The 21,127-nt window shown below is 39.3% G+C and overlaps 1 protein-coding gene across 1 annotated transcript in view; it reads right to left on the bottom strand.

Annotated features, from left to right (window-relative positions):
• Window positions 1-21,127, bottom strand: part of IARS1 (isoleucyl-tRNA synthetase 1) — a 79,000-nt gene that overhangs the window by 10,637 nt on the left and 47,236 nt on the right. Inside the window, exons 20-30 of the mRNA XM_052645378.1 lie at window positions 20,621-20,741; window positions 15,753-15,844; window positions 14,900-14,977; window positions 14,025-14,146; window positions 13,486-13,588; window positions 13,154-13,237; window positions 9,995-10,169; window positions 7,335-7,447; window positions 2,299-2,394; window positions 1,329-1,505; window positions 512-617 (exon numbers count right to left, since the gene is read on the bottom strand). Coding sequence (XP_052501338.1) covers window positions 512-617; window positions 1,329-1,505; window positions 2,299-2,394; window positions 7,335-7,447; window positions 9,995-10,169; window positions 13,154-13,237; window positions 13,486-13,588; window positions 14,025-14,146; window positions 14,900-14,977; window positions 15,753-15,844; window positions 20,621-20,741 — 1,267 coding nt within the window. The remainder of the gene's footprint in view (window positions 1-511; window positions 618-1,328; window positions 1,506-2,298; window positions 2,395-7,334; window positions 7,448-9,994; window positions 10,170-13,153; window positions 13,238-13,485; window positions 13,589-14,024; window positions 14,147-14,899; window positions 14,978-15,752; window positions 15,845-20,620; window positions 20,742-21,127) is intronic.

Raw genomic sequence — 21,127 nt, forward strand, 5'->3', positions numbered from 1 at the left:
AAGAACTGGAATGGGTTGCCACGCCCTCCTCTAGGGGATCTTTCTGACTCAGGGATCGAACCTGCATCTCTTATGTTTCCTGCATTGACCACAGGGTTCTTTACCACTAGTGCCACCTGTGAACATTTTGTTGGGGTGTTTATATTCATGCCCGTTGGTCTTTCATGGTTGCCAGCTTCTTCAGCTTCGAGTCTGGGATGCATGAAGCAAAAAGAAAAACCAGGGAATTCTCCATCTTCTTACTTGATCCCAAGATCCTTAGTTGATCTGCCTTCCTCCCTCCACCATTAAGTCTTCTTATGCTTGCTTTCATGTATCATGTCTAGGGTGTTTAGCTGTACTTTGTAGGAAGAACAGGGAAAAGTATGTCTATTTCATCTTCCTAGAAGTGGAAGTTCAATCATTTACTTTTGTGGATTCATTACATGACAATTAGAAAAAGTTACTCAATTTTACCAATTATAATAGCCTTAAAAGTAAGATACAAACTATGGAATTCATTTACTCTTACCTTGCTCACTGCCATTTGTACAAATGTTAAGATTGACATATGCACAAGCAGGGCCAGGCGTGGAAGATCCTTTGGTGAGTGTAATTTCCAGGTCAGACCCTTTTAACTAAGCATATGAGAAAATGTGACTGGGTAACTATAGCATCTGACCACACTGTCACCAACTAACATAGCAACTATTCAGCAATAAGAGCCCTACACAATTCTGAGAGCATATTTAATCTAACTACTAAAACAGCCAAGAGCTACATTTTCCCCCACTTTTATCTTGTTCTTTCCCATTGAAAAGACAGTCACATTCAGGGCCTGCTTGTCTGTTCCATTTGTCCCATACAAAACAGGATCAATACAAGGAACATATGACTGAATAAATGACTAACTGATATAGAAAAGATTTTTTTTCTTTCAGACATATTTCTGAATTACTGGCCAATATCTTTCATATCTTGGTCAGATTTTCACAGTTATATATAAAATGTATCAAGAAATGAATGTATAACTTACTACCATAAAAGTAAACTGCTTTTCAAGTCAATTGCTATTTACATAATACTAATTTTTAAGGTTTTAGATAAGACAGCATCATAAAGTCATCTAACAATTCTTTTGTATGTCCTGGTTACCTTTTCCAAGAGAACAGCTCTAATTTTCTTTCTTCTCTTTTAGACCTCACCTTCCAATCCTATTCACTATTCTCCAGAGCAATACTTCAAGACTAAGTACTATACTAATTGCTACCAGGGGAGAGAACATCAATATATGACTACAAAAACTTAACCCTAAATCACTTACTAGTTCAACAGAATTCAGAACTTACCTGCAATTTTTCTTGAATAAGTATTTCATCTGATATAGGAACTGGATATGGTTTCAAAGGAGACTTTATGGTGGCAAATATGAAGTCTGTGTGACTTTCGATAACATTATTCAGATACTTTCCCTCAGAAGTTGCTTTATAATAAACTGTTATTTCATCAGTTGGAACCAGACTGCACTGAAAGCACATAAAGAAAATTTAAAAGGGAAGCACACTTGTCAATTAAAACATAAAACACTGTTAAATAGAGCTGATGATCCCACACTGAATCATTATGGAAGGGTACGATATCCTGACAAATTCTCTGAAAAAAAAGCAAGAATTCACAAAGCTTTTACTTGAGACATAGTTCATAAGCATACCATTATCTGCTGGAGTGGCCACCTCAGACCCTGAACTCAGTCTCAAAAACCTGACCAGATGAGGACAACGTGTGGGGGGCCCTCCCTGAGATGGAAGCTCTCTGGCTCTCTCACCCAGTAAGGAAAGGCAATGGGTTCGTGCACTTGCTCTGGCTCTCAGCTTCTTGAATGAGGAAGAACCACCTCATTCCATCCAGATCCAACAATCTCTCTCTCCCCTGAGCTAAGAACCTTTCCACACTGAGTGCACCTCTACTCTTCTTCAGAGGTGTTTGCTGTCATCTCTGATAACCATATATGCCAGTCAGGAGGACTATCTATCCAGAAGATGGTTTTGTGGACGCCCTAAGGAACTGAAAAAGGAAGACAAGGAACACATGTCAACAGAAGCTTCCGCTCAGAGAAACAAGAGTCACAATTAGCTTGGGAGCGAACAAGGAGAGGGAAAAGAGGCCTAAGAAGTATAATGTGAATGGATCATAGATCAGTGACAATCAGTAATAAATTACTGGTTTATATTACCTGTGTCTCCTCTCTTTCCCAGCAAGCAAAACAAAAACCAAAACAAAACTCTAAACAGTAGCTTATCTTTAATCTCACAAACTGACCTTTTTGCGAAGTTTCTGGATACGATTGATGACTTCCCGAGCCATTCCTTCATCCACCATTGACTGCTCAGGGGTGACATCTAAAAGAACCAAAACCTGTAGGAATGAACAGTGTACACCATGACAATCAAATATAGAAAAAACAGTTCTTTCAAACTCAGCAAAATGGTGTTTAAATTCTTAGAAGTCTATAATGCAGCACCATTCAATCACAAAACTGAGCCAAAGACATAAAATTAGTCTCTTTATAATTTGAGTCCTCTGTTGTAAACAGTTGCTTTCTCATCTGGAGGAAAATGTGCAACCCTTTTCACTTTTTTTCTGAAGGGTGTTGCTCACAGGAGATGTCCTGAGACCAACTTAAACCATTTCAGTATTCTTGCCTTGAGAACCCCATGGACAGTATGAAAAGGCAAAAAGATGTAACACCAGAAGATAAGCCCCCCAGGTCAGTAGGTGTCCTATATACTAATGGGGTAGAAGAGAGAAATAGCTCTACAAAGAATGAAGAGGCTGTGCCAAAGCAGAAACAATGCATAGATGTGAATGTGTCTGATGGTGAAAATAAAGTCTGATGCTGTAAAGAGGAATCTGGAAAGTTTGGTCCATAGGTCAAGGTAAACTGGACGTGGTAAAACAGTAGATGGCAAAAGTAAACACTGACATATTAGGAATTGGGGAAGTAAAATGGATGGGAATGGGAGAATTTAATTCAGATGATCATTATATCTATACTGTGGGCAAGAATCCCTTGGAAGAAATGAAGTAGCCCTCATGGTCAATTAGAGTCCAAAATGCAGTACTTGGCTGCAATCTCAAAAACAACAGAATGATCTTGGTTCCCTTCTAAGGCAAATCATTCAACATTACAGTAATCCAAGTCTATGCCCTACCACTACTGTCAAAGAAGCTGAAGTTGACTGCTTCTATGAAGACCTATAAAACCTCTAGAACAAACACCAAAAAAAGAGGTCCTTTTCATCACAGGGGGCCAGAAAGCGAAAGTAGGAAGTCAAGAGATACCTGGAGTAACAGGCAAGTTAGGCCTTAGAGTAGAAAATGAAGGAGGGCAAAGGCTAACAGAATTTTGTCAAGAGAACACACTGGTCATAGCAAATACCCTCTTCCAACAACACAAGAGACAACTCTACACATGGATATTAACAAATGGTCAACACTGAAATCAGATTAATCATATTCTTTGTTGCCAAGGATGGAGAAATTCTTTACAATTAGCAAAAACAAGTCCTGAAGTAAACTGTGGCTCAGATCATGAGCTCCTTATTGCCAAATTCAGACTTAAATTGAAGAAAGTAGGAAAAACCACAAGACCATTCAGGCAGACTTAATCAAATCCCTTATGATTATACAGTGGCAGTGGCAAACAGATTGAAGGGACTAGATCTGGTAGACAGAGTGCCTCATGTACTATGGATGAAGGTTTGTAACACTGTACAAGAGGTGGTAACCAAAACCATCCCCAAGGAAAAGAAATGCAAGAAGGCAAGTGGTTGTCTGAGGAGGACTTACAAATAGCTGAGAAAAAGAGAAGCAAAAGGCAAAGTAGAAAGGGAAAGATATACCCAACTGAATGCAGAATTCCAAAGAATAGCATGGAGATAAGAAAGCCTTTAAAAATGAACAATACCATGAAACAGAGGAAAATAATAGAATGGGAAAGACTAGAGAACTCCAAAAAATTAAGTATCAAGGGAACATTTCATGCAAAGATGGGTACAATAAAGGACAGAAATGGTAAGGACCTAACTGAAACAGAAGAGATTAAGAAGAAGTGGCAAGAATACATAGAAGAACTATAGAAAAAAGATATTAATGACCTGGATAACCATGATGGTATGATCACTCACCTACAGCCAGAAATCCTGGAGTGTGAAGTCAAGTGGGTCTTAGGAAGCATCATTATGAACAAAGCTAGTGGAGGTGATGGAATTCCAGTTGAGCTATTTCAAATCCTAAAAGATGATGCTGTGAAAGTGCTGCACTTAATATGGCAGCAAATTTGGAAAACTCAGGAGTGGCCACAAGACTGGAAAAGGTTGGTTTTCATTCTAATACCAAAGAAGGGCAATGCCAAAGAATGTTCAAACTACTATACAATTGTGCTCATTTCACATGCTGCTGCTGCTGCTGCTGCTGCTAAGTCGCTTCAGTCGTGTCTGACTCTGTGTGACCCCATAGACGGCAGCCCACTGGCTCCCATCCCTGGGATTCTCCAGGCGAGAACACTGGAGTGGGTTGCCATTTCCTTCTCCAGTGCATGAAAGTGAAAAGTGAAGTCGCTCAGTCATGTCCAACTCTTCTAGCAAGGTAATACTCAAAATCCTGCAAGACAGGCTTCCACAGCATGTGAACCGAGAAATTTCAGATGTACAGCCTGGATTTAGAAAAGGCAGAGGAAGCAAGAGATCAAATTGTTGACGTATGCTGGATCATAAAGAAAGCAAGGGAATTCCAGGAAACCATCTACTTATGTTTCATTAACTATGCTAAATCCTTTGACTGTGTTTAATCACAACAAACTGTGAGAAATCTTAAATAGATGGGACTACCAGACCATCTTAGCTGCCTCCTGAAAAACCTATATGCAGGTCAAAAGGTAGCAGTTAGAACAGGACATGGAACAGTGGATTGGTTCCAAATTGGGAAAGGAATATGTCAAGGCTATATATTGTCAAACTGCTTATTTAACTTATATGCAGAGTACATCATGTGAAATGCTGGGCCAGATGACTCACAAGCTGTAATCAAGATAGCCAGGAGAAATATCAACAACCACAGATGACATCACTGTAAAGGCTGAAGAAGAGGAAGTAAAGAACCTCTTAATGATGGAGAAAGAGGGTGAAAAGCTGGTTTAAAACTCAACATTCAAAAAACCAAGATCATGGCATCTAGTCCCATCACTTCCTGGCAAACAGATGAGGAAAAAGTGGAAAGAGTGGCAGATTTTATTTTTTTGAGCTCCAAAATCACTGTGCACGGTGACAGCAGCCACAAAATTAAGAGACACTTGCTCTTTGGAAGAAAAGCAATGACAAACCAAGAGAGCATATTAAAAAGCAGAGACATTACTTGGCCGACAAAGTTCTGTATACTCAAAGCTATGGTTTTTCTAGCAGTCACGTACGGATGTGAGAGCTGGACCATAAAGAAGGCTGAGTGCCAAAGAATTGATGCTTTTGAATTGTGGTGCTGGAGAAGACTCTTGAGAGTCCTTTGGACAGCATGGAGATCAAACCAGTCAATCCAAAAGGAAATCAACACTGAATATTCACTGAATGTACTGATGCTGAAGCTCCAGTACTTTGGCCACCTAATAAAGAGCCTACTCATTGGAAAAGATCCTGAATCTGGGAAAGGTTGAGGGCAGGAGGAGAAATCGGCAACAGAGGATGAGATGATTGGATGGCATCATTGATTCAATGGAGATGACTTTGGTCAAATTTCGGGAGACAGTGAAGGACAGGGAAAGCAGGTATGCTGCAGTTCATGGGTTGCAAACAATCAGACATGACTTAGCAACTGAGCAACAATAACAACAACATGTAACTCTGCTTTCTGTCTAATAAGTAATATCAACTCTGCTAATAAAATCACCAATCATGAAGCTATTACAGCAGCGTATCTTTTCATAATAGATTCACTACAAACAAGTGAACTGAAGACCTCAAAGCAGCCATCTCTGTTGTTTTCTTTAACCATGACCTATTCTATCCACTGGTTTGTTTGTGCAATTCAAGATACAATTTCTATAATGGGCCACAATACTTTTTAAAATTGCCACCTTCCTGTCAAATTTATCCATTATTTCATCTTCTCTGTCATAAAGGTTGTCAATGATGATGTGGTAATAATGACAGTATCACTTCTACTATAGAGGGGAATATATATATATGAATTAGGCACCATCCCCATTTACATTTTTGAGGATACTCAAAGATAACAAACTTGCTCCATTTTATGAAGACGCATAGGAGGTAAACTGAAAATGGATAAGTCACGGCAGGGTAACCATGGCCCACAATACACAAATTACATTAAGAAACTCAGAAGCATCACAAGACATTTCCTTAAGTACAGACAAGCTCTTCAGGCCTCTCGTATTTGGCTGTGATCAGAAAAGATTACATCTTCTTGCCGGTTAAAAACCTTCCCTGGCCCCAATTCCTTCTTTTATAGTTTTCTCACCTTCAGCTCCTTACATTGTCTGCCCTCGTGGAGTTCTGTCTACATCATATTTAAGACTCTGTGTATGGCAATTCCCCAGCAGCTCAGTGGTTAGAGCTCAGTGCTTTCACTGCTGGGGGCCCAGGTTCAATCCTTCGTTGAGGAATGAAGATCCCATAAGCTGCACAGTGCGGCCAAAAAAAAAGACCTCATGTAAAGGCTGACTAAACTCACACGAGGTATTCTCCATCATCCACCATATGTGGAATATTAAGCACAGAGGAACTCCAGCAGGTCCCTTACTCTCACATTAGAGATCTTAAAATCTATCTGTCTGGAGAAGTGAAGAGTGAGAAGTGAGAAGTGGTCAAGAGTGAAGAGAGATGCTGTGATCCATCACAACAAAAAAACCCAGATCCCAGAATCCTTAACTGTCTGTGCATCCTCTTCAAGGGATGCTCTCTAACCACTCCCACTTCTACCCCAGACTTAGCCCTTCCCTGTACTTATTTCTACCAGATAACTTACCAAGTAGAATAATAAGAACAGACTTAACTTTTCTATCTCCATGACTGACCCATTCCTTGAAGGGTAGGATTACATCTTCCACATTTTTGTATGACCTGGCACTTATTGGCATGCATAAAGTCACAAAATATCTATTTATATATCCATTAAAGAAATGTATATGTCAAGAAGCTGTAATAGAGAAGTTTAATAAGGCCAATCTAAAATAAAAGCTATTTTACACTGAGACAAGCTGCCAATACTGTCAGGAGGAGCATAGGTGAGTATTTTTTTCCTCTGATTGTATTTTTTGGTAAATGTTCTAGGGACTAGAAAAATACCTGGGCATCCGAGTGTGCTTCAAACTGTGTTGTTCCACCTGTTCCCTGATCAAAGGTGTATATGAGACGGATATCTTCTTCATGCAATTCATGGCCTTCCACAACAATGGTCCCTATTGGAAAAGCAACTGTCACTGTTACTTAATCAGTAACCCACTCCTCAAGCTGCCCTGCTACCAATATACTGTGCCACTCTAATAAAAACTTCAAACCACCAAGCTACAGTCTTAAAGAGATTATGTCTTTCTGACTCATGTCACTGTTGTAGTCAAGGATGAGATAAACTTTCCTTAGATTACACCATGCCATCTTAAGGCCATTTAAATCACCAATATCTACTGCTGTATATAAGCTCCTAGATCCAAAAACATATGCCAGAGGCAACAAATGAATCCCGACCATAAACATAAGCAGCAAGCTATAATGAAGAAAGCAGTCTTTAGAGTCAAACTAGACTTAGGCCTTCCGCTCAAAGGTGGTAAAACCCCGGTGTTCTTCTATCTGCTTATCCCGATACAGTCAGGGTGAAGAGAGGCAGACAGTGTGAAGGTCTGAGCATCATACCTATTCATGGTAGGCAGAACATCTAAACAGCTGAGGACGGCAATTCCCATTTCCCATACCATTTACTATAGAAATTCACAAAACAATCTTCTGGGTCTTTGAGCAATGGGCTGTCATTTTCACTTTACGTCACTGTATTCTAAAAACTGCTTTCCATCAATATGGAACAGTTCACTCAGAAATTACAGTTTAAAAACTACAGGCTTTCAGTTTCAAATAAAGCTTATTTCAGGAATTTTTTAATATTTTGGCTAATTGGTGAAACAACTTGAGATTTATGACCTGAAGGCTGATCAAAGATTTTGTTAATTTAACAAATCAAGCTGAATTAGTACTGATTCAACTTTTAGTTGCTAGTCTCTAATATTTTGTATATCTAAAAATTTGGGGAATCTTATGGACACTCCCCCCAATTTCCATTACTACTCATCTGAGTTATGAATCCTTAAATCTTTCTTCATGACACTTCCATGCTTATGATTTTCAATTTCAGAGGGAACCCAAACAATCAAACACCTTGTAACCTAGGATTGCTGCAGGAAGTCAAATAGCTGTAATTAGACCATATATGATTCTAATCATGGCAGAGGTCAGAACTCCTGGGCACCTGGAACAGCTTCCTAAAGATTTCCTTCAGCGCACTTATCGAAAATATGATTATATCCATACATCTTTAGCGTCTACCAGCACCATGAGGGTGAGAACAATGTCTGTCTTATTCAACTCTATGTTCTCAGTGTCAACAAAACAGAAGGGCTTTAAAAAATATTTGCTGAATGAATGACTCCACTCTTGCTCAATTGAGAACAAAATATGTAAATATTTTAGAGAAACAGTCTAAGTTCTGACACAGTTTTGGAAGAAGCTCCAAACCTCAATGCTAAATCCCTTTCATTAAAAATACTTAAGTATTTAAAAATTAAAATTTTGAATTAAAATTAAAACATAACTTTCTTCTTTGACTATCTTCTGGTCTTCATTCTGGCAACTTAAGTCATCTTTTTCTCTACAAGCAGCATCTGACAGGGGTTAACACTCTATACCACTGGCTGGTGAATCTGAAGGGTTTTGCTCTCTCATTAGGGTAGATTTTTCCAGGCCCATATTAGCACTTATAGAATTTAATGGTAACTTACGATTTACCCATCTGACTCAATGATTTCAAGTAGAAACCTAGCTGAAGGTGAGAGTGAAAGCCACTCAGTTGTGTCTGACTCTTGCGACCCCATGGACTGTATAATCCATGGAATTCTCCAGGCCAGAATACTGGAGTGGGTAGCCTTTTCCTTCTCCAGGGGATTTTTCCAACCCAGGGATCGAACCCAGGTCTCCCGTACTGCAGGCCGATTCTTTACCAGCTGAGCCACAAGGGAAGCCCAAGAATGCTGGAGTGGGTAGCCTATCCCTTCTCCAGTGGCTCTTCCCAACCCAGGAATGGAACTGGGGTCCCCTGCACTGCAGGTGGATTCTTTAACAACTGAGCCATGAGGGAAGCCCCTAAACCTAGCTAGAATGAATCAATTCCACAAAACATCTACATGTGAAAACATTCACTGAAATATTAGTTATGCTGTTAAAAGAATGGAAACACTGAGAGCACCAACAAGAAAAGACTGGTTAAAAAAAACCCAGGTATCCACAGGAAGGAAAATTTCTGCAACACTTATTGAAATGGCATTTTAAAGACTGACAAAACACAGAAATGTTTATAATATAAAGTGAAAATGCAAAATAAAAAGGTAAATGAAAACCAAATAATGTAAATATAAAAAATGAAAAATGTGAAATAAATTATAGGGTGATTTCCATTTTGTAAAGCTATAATTATATGACTACATATGTATGTAGGATGAACTAAATCAGAATTTTAAGTGAACTAAATCAGAATTTCAATCTACATTAAAGGGATGGGTGATGGGTTATGGGTCATTTTTAATAAACTAGCAGAATTATTCATAAATATTTTTATGAACAGAAAAAAAAAAGTTCTAATTTAAGGGAAGGCTGTAACAGTAGAAATCAAAGAGGAGGCTAAGTACGAGATATCCATCAAGTTGAGGACACAAATGGTGCCCCCCAATGAAACAGATGCCCACCATTTTCCTGGAACCGCTCCAGCTCCTCATTGCTCAGCTGTTTGATGGATGTCATTACCATCTTGAAAGCTCCTTTCAGACGCTTCCCCAGGACCATGTGATCTGGCTCTGCCCTTAGGCGAATGCCATACTTGTTTTTATCTGTAGATAATGTAACTTTTCGAACATTCAACTCCTGTATTTGATAGACATACAAAAATAAAAATGAAACAAATGAAAATATGTCCACAAAAATTTGAATACAAATATTTATAGCAATAACCAAAAACTGGAAACAACCCAAATGCTGATCGACTATGAAAGGAAAAATAAAATGTGGTATATCCACCTAGTGGACTATCATTTAGCAATATAAAGGAAAGAAGCATTAATACGTGCTATAACATGAATGACCCTTGGTGCTAAGTCACAGAAGCCAGACACAGAAGCCCACATATTGTATGATTTCATCTACAGAAAATGTCGAGTGAGCACACCCAGAGACAGAAAACAGTTTCGTATTTGCCAGGGGACTGTAGGATCCTGAGGGGAAATGATGCATGAATGATAATTTGGGGTCTCTATTTGGGGTGATGAAAATTCTACAAAATTGTGGTGATGACTGCACAACCCTAACTCAATTAACAAGGACTGTAGCATTAGAAATATGGACTTCATGTCTCAGGGGTAACCTTTGCTCAAGCAAATTAACTATCAATTAACCAGAAGAATCAGTTAATCATAGTATTTCATGTCTCCATCATGCTGGCAAGTTAAGGATTACTAATGTAGTAGGAAATGGTGACTACACAGTAGGAAATAAGAAAATGAAGTATCATGGAATTGCCAACCGAAGCAAATTATATGGAAATGTTTTGCCATTATACATTACTATATTATTTGATCTCAGAGTGCTCAAGATATTTAAGTATATTCTATTTTTATCCATATCTTAAGCATTCTTTACATAATTTATATCTTCTTAGTTATAACCTCTTAAACTTCTAAAGAGTTTTATAAACACTACCCAGAATTCTCAACTAATTCAAAACCAAATATAGAAATTATTTTCTATCCTTAAATGTAATCTGTGAAAGGAATAAAAATGAAATTTGAAATATATATTTCATTTAAAAACACCACAGGATAAAGCTTTCTGGGAGGACAACTGACAAGACAGTTTAAACTTCTGACCTCAAAACTCCACTTTTAAGGACCTATCCAACATCCACACTGTCAACTAGCAACTGGCACTTGCCATGTACTTTTCTGGGCTTCACAGGTGGTACTAGTGGTAAAGAACCTGCCTGCCAACAAAGGAGATGACCTAAGAGACACAGGTTTGATCCCCTTGGGAAGGCCCTCTGGAGGAGGGCATGGCAACTCACTCTAGTATTCTTGCCTGGAGAACCCCATGGACAGGTGAGCCTGGTGGGCTACAGTCCACAGGGTAGCAAGGAGTGGGACATGACTAAAGTGACTTAGCACACATGCATCTACCTATACCTGTACAAGGATTAAATCGTGTTGCTGCAGCTGCTGACCTTCAATAACCCCCTGAAAGGAGTTCAGGGTGGACAGCAGAAATGAGACATTCTGTGCTTGGGGGAAAACTGGCAGGACAGGTCTTCACATAGGTATTTTCAGGAGCTGATTTTATGAGCCCAATTCTTGAATCTCCCCATGGAAAGGCCCCAAAATCCTTCATGGTAGTAACTGTTCCTTCTGACTAGCAAAGCTTCACAAGACTAGCAGAAACCTTCTGGAAAAAAATGTACTTGACTGCATGTATTCCCCCTTCATTTTGCCCCAAATAAAACTTAACCCGCAACTCTTATGTTGTGCATTTTTTAAGTCTACAGTTAATGACATATTTGTACAAGCGCACACACAAACTTTTATTTATAATCTGAAACATAAATTTCCAACAATACTAGAGTAACTAAATAAATAATGATGCAGCCAGAAAGTGAACACTATGAAGCTGGCAAAAAGAATAAATTAGACCTCTAATGTTTTGTTTTTAAAGGAAGAGTTCTTTAAAAATATTTATTTAAAAATTTTATTTATTTATTTGGCTGTGCTGGGTCTTTGTGGCATGCAGGATCATTAATTGCAGCACATGGAATCTAATTCCCTGATTGAACCTGAGCCCCCTGTACTGGGAGTGTGGAGTCGTAGCCACTGGACCACCAGGCAAATTCTAGGTCTCTATGTTTTAACATGGAATGTCGTTTAAGTAACACTATAAAGTGGAAACAATAAGTAAAAAACTACATATATGATCATCTCTATTCACAAATAAAACCAGTGATGTGTGTATTTGATGTTTAGTTGCTGAGTCATACCTGACTCTTTGTAACCCCATGGACTGTAGCCGGCCAGGCTCCTCTGTACACGGGAGTATCCTGGCATAGGTTGGGAAAACACTGGAGTAGGTTGCCATTTCCTTATCAAGAGGAATCTTCCCGACCCATGGATCAAACTCAAGTCTCCTGCAGTGGCAGGTGGATTCTTAGCCACTGGGCCACCTAGGAAGCCTGCATGGGTGTAGATGTATGTACAAATGTATCTACATGTATGTAAAATGCTAGGAACAACCCAGTAGGAGATACCATAGTGAACATCCCTGCAAGTGGAAAATGAGACACCACAGAGTGGCCAAGGTGAGAAGAGACTCTGTCTTGTACCCAATGCTAGTGTTTACTTACAACCAGTGTTTACTTGATACTTGGGTAATTTGAAGGAACTAAGCTTTTTCTTTTTGTTTTATCAAAAATTACCTTGCGGAAGAAAAGTAGATAAAGGAATAAATAATCCAATGAAGGTGAAAAATTCATGGACCTTGAAATCACTGTTAAAGAATTATAATTACAGGGACTTCCCTGGTGGTCAACTGGTTAAGACTCTGTGCTTCCAATGCAGGGGGTGTGGGTTTGATCCCTGGTAGGAAGCGCTAAGATGCCACATGCCCCCAGCATGGCCAAAAAATAAATACAAATTCTTAAAAAAAAATTTTTTTTAATTACATTGAAAAAATTCATGAAGACTCTAAAAGCAAACCATAAAATTTCACAGATGGTTACATTTATGTATATACTGATAAAGAATACTAATCAAAATAATCTTCCCAAGGACAGAAGCCTGTTTGGACCAAATCACACAAATCAACTGTCTTACCTCAATGATATACTTCTCCAAAGACTTAACTTCATTAAGAGCTTCCTGATCTTGATGGATAACAACAATTTCTTTCAAAGGATACTAGAAAGAAAAGGGAAGGGAAAGTTCACTAAGCATCCAGTCTTCTACACTGCAGAAATATAAATGTTACATGTTCTATCTGAATTTCAAGTTCTAGACTAAGCAGGCTTAACTAGTATTAAGTCATTCACAGCCTTACTGCAAAAAGAAATTTATGCCACTGCTGGAAGCCCTTTATATTAAGAAAATACTCCAAAGACATAATTCTCTAGGTCTGTGCAATGTAAAATAGCAATAAAATCTCAAACCTTTATTGGAATAGTTTTGCGGTCTCGAATCACTCGGCCAAGTTCAATCACAGACTGCATTCTAGATACTGCACTCTCAGTTTTCTTGTCAATCAATTCCTCACTGGTTGGGAGAGGTAGGAACATAAAAGATATTAGATTTAAAAAGAGAAAATCTCGAAGAAGAAACATGCTTAAGTGAGGAAGAAAGTCGGACGAGAGATGTGATGGTGTGGTTAGGCTTCCCAAGGGAGGCTCTTGGGAATACAGCATGACTGTTTTGGGGGCTTATAGTGAGAGACAAGCTTGAGCCTGATGCTCAGTGCATACCAGCTCCCCCAAACGATACCAAAGGCCTACCCACACCCTACATGCCACAGCTCTACAGCGGATTCCACCCTCTTATACTCTTATACTCATTCTGTAGCCTGAGGAACAGCTCAACTGGAAGGCATGGCATGGGTGAGCTGGAGCAGGGAGCTGGGGCCCCCACATGAGTGCATCTCTAGCAACTCTCCTTCCCATGGCCCAGGTGACGCTTAGGTGTATTTGATTCTTACCGAACATGGGGCAGCATGAGGTAGTGAATACTTAATGTGTCCTTGTCCTGGACAGAAACAGGGTCAATCAGTGTCTTCAGATTCTGATACATCAATTCAGTAAGAAAAGGGGTATAGGGGGCCTGTATAAGGACAGAAAACATTATGTCATTCATATGTAGCCATCATTAACCAATCTCAGAGTTAGAAACAACTAAAACATTTTAGAGAAATGACACGGGAATATGCACAGAACTAGACATAAGGTTAATAAAACATGCCCTAAGAAAATGACCTCATTTTGAACTTGGTGAGACACACTCACGAAGCAAAGAAGTAGGACTACAGACAGAAGTGTCCAAAACATCCTTGAAGATGTCCATAATAAAAACAGGAGCCAATGACCACATGCCAGTTAAGTCAATTGCAGAGGAATGAATATTCCTAAAATCTCAGAAACCTCATCTGTAAACTGGGGAAACACTACTTGCTTAACAGGAAGAGGAATGAGCTCATACATGAGACACCAGGTAGAGGACCTGGTATAAAGCAGGTTCTCATTCCATGTATGTTTAGGAAATAAATAGAAGGCTTGTAACATTAAACTGAAAGAGCAGAAACAAGGCGCAGGAAACTAAAAGCGGAATTTTTACTTATATATCATGTAATGAATATTTCAGTTGGTAGGAACACGTCTCAAGTGAAATACTGTTTGCAGTATACGTATTTGTTTGGTTAGCTATTAGCTCAAGACCTTCCCTGATACTCACAGATGATTACATGACTTCAAAATATAGAAAAAATAGAGAACAGATACAAACAGAGGACAGTGCAGCAACTGGGCACCACAAGCAGCCCACAGGGCTAGAGTTTTAGAATGGGATCAAGCATCTTACCATAAGTCTGCACAAAGAAAGCAGAACACTAAACAAGGTCTCCAGGGCCATAACACAATCCTCTACCCCATTTTCACCCTAAGAATAAAAAACACACACATTAAACTGTTAAAACCAATAGCTCACTGTAGAGGAAAAAAAAAAAAGAATAAAAAGGGGCAAACTCAGCCATAATTAAGTTATCCAGAGATAACATAACTACTTTAAACATTTTAATGTTCTTTTAAATATATGTGCATATACACACACATACATGCACACGTAGGTAATATATTTTAACAAAACAAAATTACTGTTTTGTTACAGGATTTTATCATTAACACATTTGAAGGTAGTACTGATGGGCAGTGGTCTGGGTGCACCTCACTCCCTGTTTTGGAGCATTGCTGTTTATGCATAGCTTAAGTTCTGGGATAGGCTCCATGCTTCATTGATCCTATATCCCCAAAGGCTTAATGAAAAGTATCATCAATAAGTAACTGTCCCTGTAGTATCAGAAGCGATGAAGTGCCTATCTGAAGATCACAGCTGTACCGAACAACATTTGCAAAATACCTGCACAAATTATTTGATTTTAACAGGTCTGTTCAGTACAGTCCTAAATGGCCTGAGACTTTCCCTCTAATATGATGTCTATAATTGTGTTTTGAAACATGTGAGATGACTTTTAAACTTAAGGATTCCCCTATCCAAAAAATGGCAGTACAGTTAATATGCAACGTAAAAGGAAAAAAATAGCTTCAAAAAGTGAGAGCATTTGAAAACGCCCTTTTTCCTTCTGGTTGTTCTCATTTTTCCTCAACTCTCATACTTCCTGTACTTTCTGCTCTTCCCAATAGAAGCCTGCACTTACCTTTAATCTTCTACGGTTCATCCGAACATACCAATTGGTCAAAATATCCACAAACTTGACCAGGCGAGGTACCACAGTATAGAGCCTGTAAGCTAAAAGTAAGACAACCAATCAGACAGTGAGAACATACAAAAGTCTTGGGAGCTTAAGACAGGGCTGGATACAAGAAGAGCAAGTAGGCCCTGCCATTCAAGGGCTATCACATCTATTAGGGAGATAGGTGAGTTTTCATTCCAATCCCAAAGAAAGGCAATGACAAAGAATGCTCAAACTACCACACAATTGCACTCATCTCACATGCTAGTAAAGTAATGCTCAAAATTCTCCAAGCCAGACTTTAACAGTACGTGAACCATGAACTTCCAGACGTTCAAGCTGGACTTAGAAAAGGCAAAGGAACCCGAGATCAATGCCAACATCCGTTGGATCATCAGGATAGCAAGACAGTTCCATAAAAACATCTGCTTTATTGACTATGTGGAAGTCTTTGACTGTGTGGACCACAACAAAATCTGGAAAATTCTTAAAGAGATGGGAATACCAGACCACCTGACCTGCCTCTTGAAAAACCTGTATGCCGGTTGGGAATCAAAAGTCAGAACTGGACATGGAACAATAGACTGGTTCCAAATAGGGAAAGGAGTACATCAAGGCTGTATACTGTCACCCTGCTTATTTAATTTATCTGCAGAGGACATCATGAGAAACACTGGGCTGGATGAAGCACAAGCTGGAATCAAGATTGCCAAGAGAAATATCAATAACCTCACATATGCAGCAGAGAAGCCAATGGCACCCCACTCCAGTACTCTTGCCCAGAAAATCCATGGACGGAGGAGCCTCGTAGGCTGCAGTCCATGGCGTTGCTATGAGTTGGACACGACTGGAGCAACTTCACTTTCACTTTTCACTTTCATGCACTAGAGAAGGAAATGGCAACCCACTCCAGTGTTCTTGCCTGGAGAATCCCAGGGATGGGGAAGCCTGGTGAGCTGCCGTCTATGGGGTCGCACAGAGTCAGACACGACTGAAGTGACTCAGCAGCAGCAGCAGATATGCAGATAACACCACCCTTATGGCAGAAAGGGAAGGAAAACTAAAGAGCCTGTTGATGAAAGTGAAAAAGGAAAGTGAAAAAGTTGGCTTAAAGCTCAACATTCAGAAAATGAAGGTCATGGCATCCAGTCCCATCACTTCACGGCAAATAGATGGAGAAACAGTGGAAAGAGTGACAGACTTTATTTTTGGGGGCTCCAAAATCACTGCAGATGGTGACTGCAGCTGTGAAATTAGGACGCTTGCTCCTTGGAAGAAAATCTATGACCAACCTAGACAGCATATTGAAAAGCAGAGACATTACTTTGTCAACAAAGGTCCATCTAGTCAAAGCTATGGTTTTTCTAGTCGTCATGTATGGATGTGAGAGTTGGACTATAAAGAAAGCTGAGCGCCAAAGAATTGATGCTTTTGAACTATGGTGTTGGAGAAGACTCTTGAGAGTCCCTGGACTGCAAGGAGATCCAACCAGTCCTTCCTAAAGATCAGTCCTGAATATTCATTGGAAGGACTGATGCCGAAGCTGAAATTCCCAATACTTTGGCCACCTGATGCGAAGAACTGACACATTTGAAAAGATCCTGATGCTGGGAAAGATTGAAGGCGGGAGAAGGGGACGACAGAGGATGAGATGGTTGGTTGGCATCACTGACTCAATGGACTTGAGTTTGAGTAAACTCTGGTAGTTGGTGATGGACAGGGAGGCCTGGTGTGCTGCAGTCCATGGGATCGCAAAGAGTTGGACATGACTGAGTAACTGAACTGAATTGAGCTGAACTGAACCGCTGCCCAACTTCTAGTTTCCTGGCAGACCAGGACCCAGTCAGAATATACATTCTCAGGTCATAGCTATTGCTGCCTAAAGATGGCAAGGATTCCCTGGCAACAATCCTACTCATTTATATCACTCAGGAGGGGAAAGTGGACATGTCTCAGGGAGCGTGGTAAGTCTGATTCACATCCTCATTTCCATTTTCACTTATGCTGGATGACAATATACAGCCTTGACATACTCCTTTTCCTAGTTGAAATCAGTCTGTTGTTCCATGTCCAGCTCTAATTGTTGCTTCCTGACCTGTATAGAGATTTCTCAAGAGGCAGGTCAAGTGGTCTGGTAGTCCCATCTCTTTAAGAATTTTCTACAGTTTATTGTGATCCACACAGTTAAAGGCTTTGGCATAGTCAATAAACAGAAACAGATGTTTTCTTGGAACTCTCTTGCTTATTATGCATGTTTAAAAGTGGGCATAGTCCTTCAGGATGACTGATAAAACATTCAAAATTTCCTGGACTAACCATCCAGTTATGCCAAGTACAGAGGCATCAACTGTTCCACAAAGAACTATGTACCAGCTGAGGAACTGAAGACCCCTACACGAACCACCTGATTGCTCTGGCCTCTGAAATCCACTGGAGTCCTATACCTGAGTAGCAGCACCTGCCAACCACAGGATGCTATGGGAGGGTGGTTTATGTTACCAGGGTGCACACAGGGATGCCATTTTTTCTCCACTGGCCACCGACTTTATCAGACCCATATACACTCAGACCTATCTCAGGTATCCTAGTTAATAGTTTCTTGAATTTCTCACCTTGACTTATGGTTGTCTATCTCTGACTTTAAGGAAACCAACATAACCTACCTTTTCAACCTCTGTCTAAAAACAAAATTCATTGTTGTTAGGTAACAGAAATGTGGGGAAATGTCAATTTCCTTACTGTGTTTCTGAATTTCCTAATTTTTCCTAGTCTACTTATTTAACAAAGTAGACTTAAAAATAAATTTAAAACACATTAGTAACAAGTACTACTTATTAAGAACCTGTTATCTGCTAGCTACTGTATGTACACAGTTTCTGTCTAAGTCTTATAAAAACTATTACTAGGCAATTTTTGGAGCTAGAAATGGAGGCTCATAGACTAGACGATACTTCACCCAGGGAACAAGTGGTGTGCAGGTTGGGATCTGAACCCATGGGCATCCACTACTGAAGCCTGTGATTCCGTGGGCCTGTGTGGTGTCGGTGGAGGGCTAAGGCCACTAGAGGGCTTCCCTGGTGGCTCAGAGGTTAAAGCATCTGCCTGGAATGCGGGAGACTCGGGTTCAATCCCTGGGTTGGGAAGATCCCCTGGAGAAGGAAATGGCAACCCACTCCAGTACTCTTGCCTGGAGAATCCCATGGAGGGAGGAGCCTGGTAGGCTACCGTCCATGGGGTTGCAAAGAGTCGGACACAACTGAGCAACTTCAGTAGTAGCAGGCAAGGCCACTAGATACCCCCTCAAGACAATCTCTCAGGCCTTGGAACAATATATTCCCACAACAAACAAGCCTTAAAATTATATTTGAGAGGTAAAAAGAAACATTTATTCATCTAGTATTCTGTCTCTCGAAATTTCTATAAAATTTCCTCTATGTTTAGAAAACCACACACCTATGGTGAATTAATCTTCCACAAAGGAGGCAAGAATACACAATGGAGAAAAGACAGTCTCTTCAGCAAGTGGTATTGGAAAAGCTGGACAATCACATGTAAATCAATGATATTAGAACACTCATTTACACCATACACAAAAATAAACTCAAAATGGCATAAAGACTTAAATTAAGACATGACATCATAACAAACTCGTCCAAGAGAATACAGAAATGGGAACAAATACAAATGGGATGTAATCAACCATAACCTTTTACACAGCAAAGGAAACTATGAATAAAACAAGACAATCTGCGGACTAGGAGAAAATATTTGTGACTAACAAGGGCTTAATTTCCAAAATATACAAATAGCTTATACAAAAAAGAAAAAAGAAAAAAACATGGGCAGAAGACCTAAATAGACATTTTTCCAAAGAAGACATACAGATGGCCAATAGGCACATCAGACGATATTCAACACTGCCAATTACCATTTATACCAGTCAGAATGGCCATCATTTAAAAAGCCCTCAAATAAGAAAAGCTGAAGAGGATGTGGAGAAAGGGAACCTTCCCCTACACTGCTGGTAGGATTGTTAACTGGTATAGCCACAATGGAAACAGTATGGAGGTTCCTTAAAAACCTGAAACTCTAACTTGAAAAGATGCATGCACCCCAGGGGTCACTGCAGCACTATTTACAATAGCCAAGATATGGAAGCAACCTAAAAGGCCATCAACAGAAGAACAGATAAAGAAGATGTGCGTGCGCACGCACGCACACACACACACACACACACACACACACACACACACACACAGAGGAATGCTACTCAACAATAAAAAGAATGAAATAATATGAAATAAAGCCATTTGCAGCAACATGTATGGACCTAGAGAATATCATACTAAATCAGAAAGAGAAAAATACTGTAAGATATCACTTATACGTGAGATCTAAATAAAATATGATACAAATGAACTTATTTACAAAATGAAACAAGACTCACAGACATTTAAAAAAACCAACAAACAAAAAAAACCTTACAGTTACCAAAGGGGAAGCAGGATGGGGGAGGGATAAATTAGGAGTTTGGGATTAACAGATACAAACTACTATAAATTAAATAAACAACAAAGTCCTATTGTATAGCACAGGAAACTATATTCAATATCCTATAATAAACCATAATAGAAAAAAATATCAAAAAGAAAAAAAAAAATATATATATCTGAATCACTTTGCTGTACGGCAAAAACTAATGCAACATTGTAAATTGACAATTCTTTAAAAAAAAAAATTCTATGTTTATAAAGAAAAACAATTAAATACTAAAACAGTAATTATAAACAGAGAATCTTTATTCCTGGGAGGAAGGCCGAACAGAGACATACCTGCCATTTCGGTCTCAAAGAACCCAACGAGCGACTGCATAAAGGACAGGACCCACCGGTCTGTGATGTTGGTACTTTCTTTAACCATGTTCTCGTTATAAAGGAATTCCATTTCTTCTTCCTAGGAAGTGACAATTATTGAAACTTTTTGCATGCATGGGGGAAACCACTGTAAGGAAATGAACTCTTTAAATGATTTAAACTGAAAGAACTAGCCAAACCAAAAAAAAAAAAAAAAAAATCACAAAATACACACTCTATTGGCAATCTAAATTTCTGATTCTTAACAATATTTTCCAAGTAAATGCTAAATTTGGAACATTAAGTCCTCAATTAATGAAATACATTTCTGAATGAACTAAAGAGAATTTAGGAAAACATGATTCCTATCATCAAAGAGTAATTATGAATTGAGAAATATTTCACAATCCTGTCATTAAGTATAGTGTTTGCTGCTAAGTCACTTCAGTCGTGTCCGACTCTGTGCGACCCCATAGATGGCAGCCC

Source organism: Budorcas taxicolor, chromosome 8 (genome assembly GCF_023091745.1).
Source record: "Budorcas taxicolor isolate Tak-1 chromosome 8, Takin1.1, whole genome shotgun sequence".
Lineage (NCBI taxonomy): Eukaryota > Metazoa > Chordata > Mammalia > Artiodactyla > Bovidae > Budorcas > Budorcas taxicolor.